Source organism: Perognathus longimembris, chromosome 6 (genome assembly GCF_023159225.1).
Source record: "Perognathus longimembris pacificus isolate PPM17 chromosome 6, ASM2315922v1, whole genome shotgun sequence".
NCBI classification, from domain to species: domain Eukaryota; kingdom Metazoa; phylum Chordata; class Mammalia; order Rodentia; family Heteromyidae; genus Perognathus; species Perognathus longimembris.
The window spans coordinates 56,358,941-56,376,790 of NC_063166.1; the positions used below are offsets into that span (position 1 = coordinate 56,358,941).

At 36.7% G+C, this 17,850-nt stretch overlaps 2 protein-coding genes across 3 annotated transcripts in view; one reads left to right on the top strand and one right to left on the bottom strand.

Moving 5' to 3' along the window:
• The window catches only part of Macrod2 (mono-ADP ribosylhydrolase 2), a 1,728,876-nt gene that overhangs the window by 1,373,203 nt on the left and 337,823 nt on the right, over positions 1-17,850 (bottom strand). The window lies entirely within an intron of this gene.
• On the top strand, positions 13,845-15,014 carry LOC125353241 (actin, cytoplasmic 2-like). The gene has a single exon (XM_048348775.1). The coding sequence runs from the start codon at positions 13,860-13,862 to the stop codon at positions 14,973-14,975; it is 1,116 nt and encodes a 371-aa protein (XP_048204732.1). The 5' UTR covers positions 13,845-13,859; the 3' UTR covers positions 14,976-15,014.

Below are 17,850 nucleotides of genomic sequence, written 5' to 3' on the forward strand. Positions count from 1 at the left end.
GCTTTAAATAACAGTCCTCAGATCTCAGTCACTTGAATAACTCAGGATTACAGAAATGAGCCACCAGCACCTGGCTTAAACCCTTTATTTTAGTTTGCTTTCAGTTATTAAACAAATTGGTGATTTTCACAACACACCTTTAAAGATATTATTTATCTTCTCATGCAAAAAAAAATTGCAGAATCAGTAGGGAGTAGCAAACAGGTTTTATACTAGTCTGATTCACTAATTAAAAGAGACTCCAATGTGGGAAAGAGCCTGATGCACAAATCTACACCCCCTGGCTGGTCATGACCAGAGTGGACTAGGAAATGTTACAATAGTGGCCTCCTTCCATGTGTTCAGAGCTCTAGGTCAGATGAGTTCTCTAAGGACTGACAGTTGTTGATACAATGAAATTCTATGGAAGAGCTTTAAAAAGCTAAACAGCTAAACTAAACAGCTAAACTAAAATGTGCCAGCTTTATTCTTAATAGCTCTTATATGAGCCAAACTACCTGATAAGTGTTTGACATAAGTTTTTATTCTACTCACCAATTGATTTTTATTATCACAAAGGTAATTATTTGTTGTCCCAATTCATTTCCACCTCACCCAAGAGCTCTTGTCAAACAAGCAACAATCTGGGAGGCTGATCTTTAAACTATTTGTTCAGGGCTTTTGTTTGCTATTTATCAACATAAAGAAAATTATACTTGTTTTCATGTTGACCATCTAGTTTCATTTATTTATTCTGCTTTCTTAGTACAATAGAACACAAGAGATGTCGAAATTATTGTTGACAACAACTTTCCCAGTTCTACTTAAAACACCAATTTCATTCACAACAGGTTATCACCAAAGATACAAAAGCTGAAATATCACCCTTTAAAACAGCGTATCTTGTATTCCCTATATGCTTTGAAAATTCCCAGTAAGAAGTGTTAACAAGTCTAAATAAAAATCCCAAGCACATGCTTGACTCTGGAGCCACTTTATATAGGGAAGAACTATCTCAATTGACAGCAGTGGAAGTATACATCTGCAAAGATAAATCCAGCCATCAGAATGGCAGCAGTCCTATGTCAGTGCTTTGCTACATTTACATGTTCTGAACAAAATCAATAGAATGCCATAGGTTTTTGGGCAACTGGGCATCAGTACAATTTCTTATAAATCTGGAAAAGAGAATATTAAGAACAGGTTTAAGGGCTTCACAGGTAAAAAGCAGGTATAAACACATGATTAATACTTTCTATCTCACCCTTAGAGCAGAATTCCAAAGAACCATTGATTATTCCAGGAGCTATGACTCACTATGAAGCCAAAAATAGAACACAATGACCCCTACTGTTGATTAGTAGGTGAAAAGGCATAGGAATTGGAAGAGTTACTTTGGGTTATTAACAAATAAAACAGAATAACTGTGATTGAAGCACAAGGGAGGAGCTAGAACTGCCTGTTCTGCCAGCCTCTGTTGATTGGCTGATTCTGGGAGTTGAAGTCAGCCCAATCCTTTCATTTTCATAGAGTGTAAAGTTAAGGAGGACCAATGATGTTCAGTAACTTGTCTAGGATCAGAACTAGGAGAATAACCTATATCACAGTGCTAACTTAGATGCTTCATAATTCTTCCTCTCCCTCTCTCTCTCTCTCTCTCACTGGGGCTTGTAGTCAAGGTCTTATGCTCTGACTTGGCTTTTTTTGCTCATGGCTGACACTCTGTTTCTTGAGCCACACCTAAGGCTCCAGCTTTTTGCTGGCTTATTGGAGAAAAGAGATTTCTCTGCCCAAAATGGCTTCAAATCACAATTCTCGGATATCAATATCCTGAGTGTGTTTTAGGCACAAGCCATCAGCTCCTAGTTTTAATACCAGTTGTTAATTTATAAATATCTGTATATGTGTATCACTAGCAACCACATCAAAACATGGTTACGGAGCGCAGCATGGGCTCTACTAAAAGCGCCTCTAATTGAAGATCACCTAAGTTAATTATACAAGTTAACTAAAGCAGGCACTTCTTAAAGCTCTACAATGCCATGTAACTTATGCAATATCAGAAAAATCAGCAAGAGGTCCTCCATGCCAATACCATCCTTTTTAACAGTATATGCAGGATCAGTTGTAATTTTAATAGTGATGTGATACTGGCTCAGATACAAAAATGAGTTTTACCCCAGTAGCCTAATCTGGGGCTTTCCAAAGAGAGAATAGGTATGCCTAAATAGGAGGAAAACAAATGCAAATGTATAGTAGCTTTGTGGTTGTGATGATACATGAAACTTGAACAGCAGTTTTAACTTGTCTGACAAGAAAGGTTTTGAATGCAAACCAGTTTTCAATTAGAAAGATGGAAGGCATGCTTATCAGAGGGAATATGATACACTTTTAGCCTGATTAAAGCATAAGTCTGAACATGCTCTTATATACACACTTCTTAAGGAGGCTGTATATTTTGTTTCAATAAAACCAGTCAGTGCCTTTGAAAAAAATAACCTATTTTACATAGTTCTTGTGTTTCATCTTCCTTATATTACAGATTCTTCCTTACTCTTGACAATGAAAGAGCTAGACAGTTTTTTTTAAGATTTATTTTAGATTACACTGTAATTTAAACAAATAAGCCAAAAGAATAATTCTCAGTCATAGTTAACAGACATGAAAATTAAGACACAAAGAACCTCAAAGGAAAAGGATTTAGGGCTAGGGAAAATTCATTGGATGGATCCCTTGAGAACAATTATTAAACTGTAAAATTCATGAAAACTGAGTTTCTGTTAAACAACAGTGCTATGCATGATTCTTGGCACAGAGCAGGTACTGACTAAATATTTGCTAACTACACAATAAAGGAATGAATAGAAGACAAGGTGATGAGAGAGAGAAGGGAAAGGCAAGTTTGGGGGACAAGAGAGAGGGCTACCATAATCGGTAATGGTATGCTCACAATTTTGCACCTGAGCAAATCTAGTCTGGGATGAATCCAAGCAGACCTACATTCAAAACTAAAGTTCATCATTGATCTTGAGAAAGTTATTTAAAGACATGTTGATTATTTAATATCTTAGAGCTTATGCATATCGGGAGTATGCACAGCTCCTGTTTATTAATTAATTTAGTAAAATAATACTGACAGTACAAGTTTTTGGAGAGGAACAAATGCATCTGACTTCCAAGCACACACACAGGCTGGGCAAAGGTCAGCTGCTCCTCACAAAATGATCTGGGGTACAGTGCCACTTCTGGAGACCATGGCAGAACTTAACAGAAGAGCTTACTATTGAAGCATTCAATCAAGCCAAGTCTGGAGCTTTGTAAAGGGTGAGGCCATGTCTATCTTGGAGAGCAGTATTCCTCTGCTACACTCTAAGCTGTTCTGCTCTATGGATTCATTTGGGGTCTGTGGAAGAACCTAGCATTTGTGCACAGTGAATAGTGAAGGATAAGGTCATCCTAAGGTTTTATTTTGTTTTTGTTAAGTTCTGTCTTTGGGCTTAGGTCCATTAAGAAACAATTCTATAGGCCCATAAAGAGACTGGTATCAATATTTTGCAAATTACAATCAGATTTTTTTTCTTCTGGTTTATTTTGACATTGTTCAAAAAGATTGTTGGTTGTTATATGACAGATACCTCCTGTTTGCTCTGCAAGACTCACTCTTTATATTTCTTCCTGCTGTCTGCCTAATGCTGCTGACCTACATGACTCATACCAACAGATCCTCTCTTATTCTGTGCCTCTGTTGTAATTATTGTGAGATGAAGAGAAAGCTAAATATCAAGACTTTTATTTCTCTGATTAACTCCCTAAAGACTTACCTGGAGTGGCTTCAATCCCTTTAACAAAGGCTACCTTTCTATCAAAGTTTTTTTTGTGTATATAACTTTCTTCTGGTATTCTGATAACCTCTACCCACTCTCTTCACTTTGGGCCTAGGGTAACAGCAGTTGTTCTGTTGGGAGCCTTCAGCTGCTGAACAATTCCTTAACTTTTTCCTAATCTGCATCTCCTTCCAATCCTTTTACTTTTTCCCTTGGTAAATAATTTCCCCCAATTGAATTATCCTAATTTCACTGTTTCATCTTTTTCCCATTAGGACTCAGACTGAACATATATTATTTGTATAATCTGGGCACTACTAATGGCTACCCTACACTATTGTCCTTCACAATTCTTAGCTCAGATCATTATAAGAATGCTTCAGCAAAGTAGGAGAATCCCTGTATTAATTAAAAATATAATGTTAGCCAAAAGGTGTGGCTCAATAGTGTGAATATATATATATATATTATTTACATTATAACATGTGAGAGAATTAAGTATGCTCACCCATAAATGATAAGTGAAAGAACAGAGTAAGTTTATCAGACAAAGCCAATCATTTTTTTTGGGTGGGTGGGGGGGCTGAACTAGGATTTGAAGTCAGGAACCCACGCTTACTCAGATTGTTTGCTCAGCTGGTGTTTGACAACTTGAATCACACCTCCAGCTCTGATTTTTGGTGCTTATTTTTAGATAGTGTCTTACAGACTTTCCTTCCTAGGCTGGCTTCTATGATCCTCAGATCTCAGACTCCTGAGTAAATAGAATTATAACTGTGAGCCGCTGGCACCTGGTTCTGACTCTTTTAATCTACCACTCCCATCCACACCTCTCCCAGTGTTCATAAGTGAATAATATATACATATTGAGGCTCCTGGGAATGATGACAAGAATGTAACTTCCATACAATATGATTTCCTCACTTATATCATGGCTCTAACACTGTAATATTTCAGAGCTCGAGGGCAATAACTCCCTATTATTTAAGAGTTTTGGGGTTGTTTCTAATAATGCCATTAGATACGGATAATGCTGTAGTAAAAACAATTATGTGTGTCTATATACTAGTGCTTCAATCTTATCAAATTGTTTAAATGTGTATGAGTAACAGTGTACACATCTGTATGAAATGTGTATACTAGGAATGAAATGTTTATGTTGGCTGGAAATATACCTGTAATTCAAGCCACTTAGGGGACAAGAATATTAGGATCATGGTTTGAGGCCCAAGCAGAAAGTTAGTACAACTTTCATCTCAATCAATAAGGTGGATACCCGTGGTGTGAGCACTTGTGATCCAAGCTATATGGAAGGTCACAGGTAAAAGGATCAAGGTCTGAGGCCAGCCTGTGAAAATCTATTAAGACCTTACCTAGGAAACAATATAAGTAAAAAGGCAAGGGGTATGGCTCTAGTGATAGAAAACCTACCTAGCAAGCATGAGGCACTGAGTTCAAACTCCAGTACTACCCCACTCTCTGCATAAAAGTATATGTTTAAAAATGAGGCAAACTAAAGTAGCAGGATATCAAGTTAATCCCCAAAAATCAATGGCTTTGGGGCTGGAAATATGGCCTAGTGGCAAGAGTGCTTGCTTCTTATACATGAAGCCCTGGGTTCGGTTCCCCAGCACCACATATATGGAAAACAGCCAGAAATGGCGCTGTGGCTCAAGTGGCAGAGTGCTAGCCTTGAGCAAATAGAAGCCAGGGACAGTGCTCAAGCCCTGAGTCCAAGCCCAGGACTGGCAAAAAAAAAAAAAAAAAAAAAAAAAAATCAATGGCTTTGCTGTATGCCAACAATACAGAGTGAAGCTAAAAATCAAGAAAGCAACTCCTTTTGCAGTAACCTCCGAATGAATGAATGAATGAATGAATAAATAAATAAATAAATAAATAAATAAATAAATTACCTAAGAATAACCTTAACCAAAGAAGTGAAATACCTCTATGATGTAAACTTTAAAATCCTGAAAAGGGAAATTGAAGCAGAACTAAGGAAGTGGAAAATCCTTCCATGCTCCTGCATTGAGAGGATTAATATCATGAAAACTAATACTGCCAGAGGCCATCTACAAATTCAATGGAATACTCATCAATAGCCCAACATCATTCTTTAAAAAAATAGAGGAAACAATCCAAAAATTCACATGGAAGAATAAAAGACCCCAAATAGCAAAAACAATCTTTTGCAGGAAGAACAGTGCTGGAGGAATATCAGTACCAAACATCAAACTCTATTCCAGAGTGATAGTAATAAAAATAGCTTGGTATTGACACAAGAACAGGGCTGAGAACCAAAGAAATAGAACTGAAGACCCAGAAATGCACCCACAGATGGCCACCTAATCTTTTATAAAAAAGCCAAAAAAGAAAAAAAAAAGATGGAAGAAAGACAGGCTCTTCAACGAATGGTGCTGGAAAAATTGGTTAAACATCTGGAAAAAAAAATAAAAACACCTCAATCCAGATCCTTATATATCACCCTGCACCAGAATCAATTCCAAATGGATCAAGGACCTCAAAGTAAAAGCAGATACCCTGAAAACATTACAGGAATAGGTGAAACACTAGGGCTCCTTGGCACAGGTTGAAACTTGCTTAATAAAGACACAGAAACACAATATATCAAAGAAAGAGTGGACAAATGGGATTGCATCAAACTGCAGAGCTCTGCATGGCAAAGGACATAGCTTGCAAGATAAATAGAAAGCCCACCAACTGGGAGAAGATCTTCACTGGCCATACAACAGACAAGAGCCTCATATCTAAAACACACTTAGAACTAAAAAAAAAAATTAAGTTCCCCCAAAACAAATTCTCAAAGAAACAACTGCCCCATTAATAAGTGGACTAAAGACTTAAAGAGCGACTTCTCTGATGAGGGAATGAGAATGGCCAAGTGCTCAATATCCCTGCCCATAAAAGAAATGCTATCCAAACAACATTGAGATTCCACCTCACCCCATTAAGAATGGCCATCATCAAGAAAATGAATAACAACAGTTGCTGGCAGGGATGTGGCCAAAGGAAAGCCCTACTACACTGTTGGTGGGAGTGCAAACTTGTTCAACCACTGTGGGAAGCAGTGAGGAGGTTCCTCAAAAGGCTAAACATAGAGCTCCCCTATGACCCAGGATTCCTACTTCTGGGCATTTACCCAAAAGATTACAAACAAGGCCATACTAAAGCTACCACCACAACCATGTTCATAAGAGCATTATTTACCATAGCTAAAATATGGAAACAAAACAGATGCCCTTCAGCAGATGAAGGGATCAAGAAATTGTGGTATATATACACAGTGGAATTCTATGCTCTGTCAGAAAGAATGGCATTGCTCCATTAGTAAGGAGATGGAAAGATTTAGAAAAAAATAATGCTAAGTAAAATGAGCTAGACCCAAAGAAACATAAATTTTATGGTCTCTCTTATTGGTAATAATTAGTCTATGTCTAGGATAGTCCTAGCAGATGATTGCAATCGCTCAACAGCTATGTATACGAATGATCACTTAAGATGACACTAAGAGAAATGTTCTCCAAAATATGGAAAGATGTGATTTATCGTTGATGTTGTTATTTTCAATGTGCTATGTGAAATTATTTCTTTTATTTTCTTTTGATCATCTTCCCTATGCTTTAGTCCCTGTTGTCACTGTATTTGATTCTGGTACCCTGGGTATTTTATATGTCTGTATGAATTAGGGAAGGGAAGGGGAACATTAAAATGATGAGACAAAGGGCAAAAGGCAAACCAGTGCAACAGGGATACTTACAAGACAATATGTTGTAAAGTATACAATTCAGGGGGCAGGGAGAAGGGAGTTGGGAAGAAGGGAAGGTGGGAGAAAAACGAGGGAGGTGGTAACAAGTTTGACAAGAAATGTACTCACTACCTAACGTATGTAACTGTAACCCTACTGTACTTCGCATTGACAATAAAAATTTAAAAAAAATAACCAAACTTCAATATGCTTCCAAGTAAACACTTAGGAGCTGTACTTCCACTAATTAATCTGGGTCAAAAATCTTTGCCATGTAAAGTTCAAGTACTTTGGATTGCTTCTGATTTAAATATATATACACATCTATGAAAAGTTTTCAATTATACTTGAAAAGGAATGAAGTCCAAATTTCTGGCAAACTTCAAAAATGAATTTTAAAAGTCTATTTTAAAAACAAAATGAATAAATGTATCTCAAGTAATGGTGAGCTTACTTAATTTCCTCTTGTTTACTAAATACAAACTATCAGGTTTGAATTTCAAACAAACTTTAAAACTTGGCTAGAAAAGATTGAAGTAAGAAGTTTCCACTACTTTCTGATTCATTTCATCGTGCCTGTAAGCTCTATTTCAGGTGCTTAAAGTTAAAGAATTTCAGAAGATATTATTATAAAAAAAACAAATCTAGACTTTTTACTCAAAAATACACAAAGGATTTCAAGGCTAACTATCTTGTTCCCAGGATAATTCTGATTTCATACGTTTCATATGGATCAGTCATTCTGCAAGAAACCCACATCTTTTATACAGCCAGAGCTGCAAAAGGCTGGAGAAAGATAAAATGTAATGGTTGAAAGCAATCATCAGATAATGACTCAAACCAATTTATATATTAAACCCTAATGAAAATAAAAATAGCTTATATTTTTGGAATTTCTATGACCTAGGAATGTGACAACTCATTGAGCTTTTCCCCTCCCCGCAAAAAAGTAAGTTAAATATGGTGTACAATCTTACTATATAGATTTTTTTAAGCAGAAATGTTGACTAACTGGAACAAAATCAAAGCACTGCAGCCAGTATTTGAAGCCATGAAATGTTATTCCCAAATTCATACCAGTTAGCCCATCCAATAAGTGGAGCCATGTTCTGTGACCCTCATCTCACCAAAAATGACTAAAGATTAGGAGACATATTCTATCATGTCTATCATGTTTTAGTATCTGTATGCTTTTTTTAAAAATTTTTGGCCAGTCCTAGGGCTTGAACCCAGGGCCTTAGTACTGGCTTCTTTTTGCTCAAGGCGAGCACTCTACCACTTGAGCCACAGTGCCACTTCTGGCCTTTTTCTATATATGTGGTGCTGAGGAATCGAACCCAGGGCTTCTTGTATACAAGGCAAGCACTCTACCACTAGGCCACATTCCCAGCCCCTCTGCATATTTTTTAAAAAAAATACTTTAGTATATGAGGATATTGTCTACTAATACCAATTCTATTAGATTAATTTTTTAATCTTATGGAATATGTCTCCATGTTTTTCATATCTAATCACATCTCTTTAAATCAACATTCCCCTTCCAGTTGGTTTAAGTGTGCTGGTGTAGAAAAGCTAACCCAATCACTCATCCTTGCTCATTAACCTTACTGTAATATTTGCACTGTCACACAGTTCTGATCTAATTATTTGTATCAAATTTGGCTTGTGGACATGGCCACCTTATAAAAAATTTAAAATGATCTCTTATATGATTCATCCAAAAGTCATGCTTTCTGAGTCACCAAGCCAACTGAACAAGCTGACACACATTTTAGTTTATCAAAGTAGAAAATATGCCCATTATCACAACCAAAAAAGTAATGTACAAATTTACCATGATGACAAATTTCTAAGCATCTATTATTTATTGCACAACTCCTAAGAGTTGATCTGGAAGCTGTGTGTGTCGGTGCATGCCTGTAATGCATGTAACTCAGGAGACAGAGGTAGAATGATTAGAAGTCTGACGCTAGTGTAGGCAACAGAGCAAGACCATGTCTCAAATGAAAATAAGCCAACAAGCCAAAAACACTTCATCTGCATGGTATTTTCCATCCTCCAACAATCCTGTACAGTGGAAATTTTACTTTTCCTATAACAAGTAGGGAGGGAAATTGAGGCTATTACAAAGCTAAAATTGCCATAAGTAAGTATTCACTCAATGTTTAAGCCCTTTCATTCAAAATCTGGGTGCCACAGAGTTCTTTAAGGAACATTTTATTTTTCTGAAATTATTTCAAAACAGATGGCTATCCAATGTCTACAAAATAATACACCAAATAATGCCAGCATTAAAAGTTGCATGACTAGCCTTACATCTAATTAAAATTACCAGATTAGATAGCATTTACAGACATCACAACACTTAAAATTATTTAAAAAAATTAATCATTAAAAAAAAAGAAGAAATGTACACACTGCCCTACCTATGAAACTGTAACCCTCTGTTTGACAGTTTGGACAATAAAGAAACTTTTTTAAATGAAAATAAAATTAATCATTTTACTTATTTTCCTATGTCATTTAGCATCATTAAAGCAATCATAAATTTAGTCATTTTAGAATCTGAAATTATAATTGAGGGAAAACTTTTTTGAAAAATAAAATTGAGTATTTTTATAACATTAGTCATAAAATGACATGAAAAGATGAGACCTCTCATTACGAGTTTAGGTAATATGAAATATAGATACCAATATGATTACAAACATAAACATATAGGTAAACATCACTATCAACAAGAGAATAATTTCCTTAATAGTTAATGCTTAAGATTGAGCTAAATTTATGTTTATCAAAACAATAATAACAAGTACATTTCATTAAGTAAATACAATCTGACTAAATTAAGACTACTTTGCTTTTCTCAATTTAATGAAAAGCTGGTATGTAAAATCGTGTACACCAGTGGATAATGTTATGCTTCTATGCATGTACACTTACATAATATTTAAAATCAAGGTAAGCATATCTATTTCTCAAACATTTGCTATTTCTTTTGGGTAGGAACTATCAAAACTTTTCTTCTAGCTTTTGGGAATTTATGATAGAATGCTGTTACATACTCACAGTGAAATGTATGAAATGGAAATAAGTCTATACTAAGTACATATTTATTACACTATCACTACATATTTATACTTATCATTATATATTTAGCATATTAATAACAGCCAGGGTTACTAACTAATAATCTTTCCCATAATTTAACATAACCAATAATAGTTTTTTCTTTCCTAAATTACATATACCTAATAATGAATTTCAAATAGTGATTGCCTTCTAAAGGTATAAAATTTTACATTTTTAAGGGTATGATAAAAAGTTACATTTATATCAATTATAAGCATCAAAAATCACATAATCTGAAACAGGGAAAGATATAATGTCCTTCATTTTGAAATTAATAATTTATTAACAAAGACTCTTTGTTCTGTATATAAAAGACAAAGTATAATTTGAATCTTATGAATGTAAAAAAAATGCAATTACTTTCGCTCTTTACAGTCCAACCAGGACAGCTGTGTATTCCATAATGGAGATTAGTTTTATTCTGATACATTGAAAAACACTGATATTAATCCCAGACAAAAGTATTATCATTGGTGAGAAGCTGATTACTAAAGAGCACAGTTTTCAAAATTTATTAGTATTTAATAAATCTCACAGGATAATTACATATTACTTCCCAAAATAGTTTCATTTTTAAGTAACTCTGAGATACACAAATATCAGAGATAAAACGGGAACAACAAACAAAGGAATTTGTATGTGGTATTTTGAAATCAATGGATTTTGTGTTTTGCCAAGGAAAGATTTAATATTAGTCTCTAATTTCACCAGCAATTAGCAATAGAATTTGGGGGCAGGCATTCCAAACTCTATGCCTCAATTTTTATTGCTTACAAAAAAAAAAAATCACTGACTATTTTTTACCTATTTGTTAAGTAGGTACTACATGACTGGGTAAATGGAGAGAATAAATAAAAATTGCTAAGAAAAAAAGATATTTTAAGTCAGATAATTATAAATACCATATATATAATAGTACAATAGACATACCTAATATTTAAACACCAGCATCAAATCTTATACTTAAAATCCTTTGTTTTCAGGAGTTTTAGAACTCAAACATTATATATGTTAGGTAGATGCTCTACCACATATCCACAGCCTCTTTTTTTGCATTAGTTATTTTTCAGCCTTTCTTCTCTCCAGGCTATCTTCAGGCTTCAATACACCTTCTAGCCTCCCATGTACCTCAGATAATTAATAGATGAATATCACCACACTATCTTTTTGCCCAAATTGGCTTTAAGCATTGACTGTTTACAAGGCATTTAATATGCAAGTGCCAGTGACGCACACCTACAATCATAGCTATTCCAGTAGCACAGATGCAAGGATCTTGGTTCAAAGTCATCCCAGGCAGAGAAATCCAGGACTCTTGTCTCCAGCTAATGAGCAAGAAGCCAGAACATTGCTACTTACATGGAATCATCACAAGCTCTTCTTCTAGCTCAACTTTCCTATGTCTCAAGTAAACTCCCTTGAATATTGAGCTCCTTATTTGCTTCATCCCTCCTGCACATTTGAACTCATTCATTAATGCTACCTTCCAGGTCCTTGTAAGAACCAATTGTCCAATGCTAACAATCCCTTTCCTACACCCAATACTCTAGACGTGAGAAGCCACTGAAGGCCTATTCTGACAGGAACTATCATCGTATGTCTACATCTTCTATTTGCTCTGTGTTCCCAAGAGATTGGTAATCTCCATTATGCTATCATCCTGATCTCACTGATTGGATCCACAGTCAATTAATAATGATTCTTCCAGTGACTAGCTGGACAGACTCAATGAGCAAAATGTCTCACTTACTGTGTTAATGAGGAATGAAAAGAAAGTGAACTGAAGATGACCATGAAATCTAAATTGGTCTACTTTTTTCATCTTTGTCTAAAGAAATGGATAATTTATGAAATATTCAACTTTATTCTTATCCATACCTGGATGACAGGAATTAGGATATCTCTTTTAACCCACTGCTTCTAATAGTAAAGTATTTCCAAGTAGAGAAATGTGAGAATTAAAAAAGATAAATAAGGCACTCATAAGCATACATTTCCTGGTGCCAGTGACTCATGCTTGTAATCCTAGCTAGTCAGTGGGTTGAGATCGGAGGATTGTGAGACTCTTATCTCCAATTAACTACCAAAAAGCTGAAAGTGGAGAAGTGGCTCAAGTAGTAGAGCACTAGCCTTGAACACAATAGATCAGGGACAGCACCCATGCCCTGATTTCAAGCCCTAGGACTCACAAAAATATATACATATATACATACATATTTTAAGTGTTTGATACATATTAGAAATTGTTTATTCATAAGAATAAAAATCATGCTGTTTTACAGCACGCATTCTATAAATGTTTAGTGAATAAAACAGTATTGAACAAGTGAGTGCTCTAAAAAAATGCATTGCAAATAGAGGCAAACAAAAGTCAACAAAATATGTGAATGTAACAATCCTTATCATTGCATTTTAAATGCTCCTTATGAGGATGGATCAGAATATTTGTTTCTAAATAGCTACCAGGTTATTCAGGGATCAAAATATTAAAATAAATGAGGATTTTAAAGAACTTCATTCACAATAAATTTAAGATTTGTTGAAATTCTCCTTAAAGTTAAATTTCCCTAAACTTGTACTTAAGAAAATACTTTTAATAAAACTTTTAATAAAACTGTTCAGCAGTCATCTCTTTCACCAATTCAAACTCATTTACATGATGCTGAACATTATGGATAGCTTGGATTACAGCATGAGACATAGGCACCCAGCAATAAGGCAATCATTATTAACATAGTTATTAGGAGTTATAAAAGTATATTTTAAACAGTTTGCCATGATGTGTTTGGGTTATTTATACAATGTATAACTAACAAAAAAAATCCAAAACTCCTGAGAACAGATTAGATGACAAACCAAAATGTTGAAAGCATGTCAAGACAGCAGTTTCAGAGTGTTGCCTCCATGGATACTTGGTGCAGAGCACATACTTTTCATTTATTACAACACTAACTTTACTGTATTTAGGTCAGATTAAATACAGTGTCTTTCAAGTTTTCCAAACTAATGCTTACTGACAGTTTCCTGCTCAGGTAGTAAAAGAGCAGACAATCAGAACTCTTGCGTGGACTATCCAGAAGCGTCCAGCCACAAGCGCCTACTCTCCACTCCGCCGCGGTCGGCACCGACACTCAGCTCATCTTACCACGGACGATGATATGGCTGCGCTAGTTGTGGACAATGGCTCCGGCATGTGCAAAGCCGGCTTCGCGGGTGACGATGCCCCCCAGGCGGTCTTCCCCTCCATAGTAGGATGCCCAAGGCACCAGGGCGTGATGGTGGGCATGGGTCAGAAGGATTCCTACGTGGGCAACGAAGCCCAGAGCAAGAGAGGCATCCTGACCCTGAAGTACCCAATCGAGCACGGCATTGTCACCAACTCGGACGACATGGAGAAGATCTGGCACCATACTTTCTACAACGAGCTGCGTGTGGCCCCCGAGAAGCACACCGTGTTGCTGACCGAGGCCCCCCTGAACTCCAAGGCCAATCGTGAAAAGATGACCCAGATCATGTTCGAGATCTTCAACACCCCAGCCATGTATGTGGCCATTCAGGCTATGCTGTCCCTGTATGCCTCTGGCCGTATCACTGGCATTGTCATGGGCTCCGGTGATGGGGTCACCCACACAGTGCCCATCTACGAGGGGTATGCCCTCCCCCATGCCATCCTGCGTCTGGACCTGGCTGGCCGGGACCTGACAGACTACCTCATGAAGATCCTGACCGAGAGAGGCTACAGTTTCACCACCACAGCCGAGCGGGAAATCGTGCGTGACATCAAGGAGAAGCTGTGCTATGTTGCCCTGGATTTCGAGCAGGAGATAGCCACCTCTGCCTCCTCCTCCTCCCTGGAGAAGAGCTATGAGCTGCCTGATGGGCAGGTGATCACCACTGGCAACGAGCGCTTCCGTTGCCCTGAGGCTCTTTTCCAGCCCTCCTTCCTGGGCATGAAATCCTGCGGCATCCACGAAACTACCTTCAACTCCATCATGAAGTGTGATGTGGGCATCCGCAAGGATCTGCAGGCCAACACAGTGCTCTCTGGTGGCACCATCATGTACCCTGGCATGGCAGACAGGATGCAGAAGGAGATCACAGCCCTGGCACCCAGCACGATGAAGATCAAGATCATTGCTCCCCCTGAGCGCAAGTACTCTGTGTCTATCGGTGGCTCCATCCTGGCCTCCCTGTCCACCTTCCAGCAGATGTGGATTAGCAAGCAGGAGTATGATGAGTCCGGCCCCTCCATCGTGCACCACAGGTGCTTCTAGGAGGACTGTTACCTAGCTGCGATACACCCTCTCTTGACACACACACACACACACACACACACACACACACACACACACACACACAAAAACTAACTGCGCAGAAAACGAGATGAGATTGGCATGGTTTCATTATTTTTTATTTTTGTAAATTTTTTTTTCTTTTGGCGCTTTTGACTCAAGATTTAAAAACTGGACCGGTGAAGGTGGCAGCAGGAGCAGAAGCAAGCAACCCCCTAAGTTCTACAATGTGGCCAGGACTTTGATTGTACATTGTCCTTTTTTTAAAAATAGTCATTCCAAATATTGTGAGATTGCATTGTTACAGGAAGTCCCTCACTCATCCAAAAAGCCACCCCAGCCTCCTTCCTGGGAAGGAGGGTGATCTGTCAGCCCTCCCTCGCCCAGTCCATTCAGGGGAGAGACAACATTGCTTTTGTGTACATGGTGTAATGCGACATTGTTTTAATTGCTTTAATACTTTTTAAATTTTGTTTTCTTTTGAATGGTCAGCCATGGTGAACCTCCCTTTTTGTCCCCCTCCCCCCAACATGAGATGTATGACCAAAGGCTTTTCAAATCTCCCTGGGATTTGGTTGAGGTGTGAAAGTGGCCAGGACTCCCCTGTACACTGACTTGAGACCAGTTCAATAAAAGTGTACATCTTGAAAAAAAAAAAGGACTTTCGCGTGCACATGTGTGTGTGTCCACACATGTGCATGTGTGCATGTGCTGTGATATTTTTAAGTACTTGATCAAAAGAAAACTTGTGGGACTCCACATAATCAGAAATATTTTCCTAGTCATCAATCATCTTATAAAAGTATTCTAAAGTTTTAAATATTTTAAAGCCTTAATTGTATAAAATCAACAACTCTGGCATCATATGGCACATTAATCATAATACATTACAAATAAATGTTGCAATAATTCAAAACCTAGTAAATAAAGGAAGAACTTCTGACAACCCCTTTGGACAAGAGAATTGCCACTCTTCATTTAGGATACCTCTCCATTCCAGGTAAGCTCTGGATATCATATATGTCTATCTATCCTTGACTTTCAAAGTATGATATACCTATGAGTAGTTCTAGAATTTTCTTCCTCTCTTGTCTGGAAGATGGTGCAGATCCCTCCTGTGAATACTACGAATGAACTGTCATTTCTCCATATTTTCAGCAAAGGTACCTTTAAATGTCTCCTTAGTACATGATAGAGTAACATACTGAATTCATTCACTGGGCATGTTTTTTATCCTCAACTTGATGGCTGAAATTACAATAAGTGTAACTGCTCTTGGGAGGGGGTAGGTGTGTGCACAGGTGTGAATATCTGCTTGCAACTAAAATGAACAATGCTGATAGAGGATTTCACTGGCAATCACATAAATTCTCTATCTAGAGAGTAGAGTTAGAAAACAAAGGAAATATTCCTAGCAATATTCCTATTCCCTAGCAAGTTCAAATATACATTTTAAAACTTCCAAAATACTTATCAAATATCTTTTCTCTGTCCAAAATAGAAAAAAAAGTGAATTGTTAAACCTAAATAGTCTAGAACAAATCCAACATAGTATGAGAAAATTCCCTAAAACACTGAAGCCCAGTGTTAAGATGAAACGAGATTAAAGCTATCACTATTTAGGGACAAAACCAGCAAACAAACTCCAGAAAATAGTTTATGAAGTAATTCAATTAAACTTTAATCATGTCACAACTGCAAAACTATGGAAGAGGGGGAAAGGGCCTCTGATACATTCATTGTCTGATTCTATCTATAAATGATTCATTTCTAAAGCTCTATTATCTAATTCTGAGGTCATAGGAAACCTAGAGCAGCCAGCTGGAAGAAGGATACTAAGGTAGAGGCTTGTCAGGCAAGCATAATAGCTGTAAAATAAAGGTAACAGAAGCCAAAGATAGAAAACCACAGAACCAGACAACAGTATGCTTTGCTAGAGGAAATGCATGCACGATAACACTAAGACTTAAAGAAAATGTGTATTAGGGGGCTGGGAATATGGCCTAGTGGCAAGAGTGCTTGCCTCGAAAATGTGTATTAGGATCCATAGTTCATTTAAAAAGTCCTAGACAAGGGTAATACATTTGAGAAAGACGTCCTATGCAAAATAATTAACAACTTTTAAATGTTTCTCTTTGATCTCTAGTCCTGATTTTTTAAAGCTTATGAATATAATATGAACCTAGAAATGTCTAACTGAACACAGAATTCTAAATTTTGTACTATTTGGTTAAGAAAGTTGATTCCCAAAATATTTCAATGATTTTTCAAAATTAGCTGAAGATAATTCTTTAGGCTTATGTGTCCTTAATCATGAAGGATAAGCTCTTTTTGAAGTATCTAAATTGCTTCGAGTAAGAGTTGAAATTATTCTGAACAAATTATAAAGTAGCCTACAAAAAAATAACATGTGATACTTATATTAATGCATTTCTAACTTCAGTATATTGAGCAAGGATGATTATAAAACTGAAATGTGTAACCTGATTCACTCCTGGGATCTACTATTGAAAGAGTAAGAATGAAACTAAAGTCTTTTCAAAACTCATGAAAGGAAATTATCTGAAGTCTGTTTCTTAAAGCTAAATTATATAAAATCTATGAATAGCAAAGAAATTCTTGTTAAAATGCAACTGCCTGTAGACAATGCATGTGAGCCATCCTATGGCCTTAGGACAAGAAGATCCATTAATTCACATTTTGTAATAAAGTCACTTCAAATTCATTCCATTTTTTCTCCTCTAAACTCAATAGTAATTAGTTGTTTACGTTAGTGTTCCCCAAAGATTGAGACATAAGATGATTTTTAGATGGTATGTGGGGGCCAGTTTTTATGTTAATAGGCTTATGTATAATC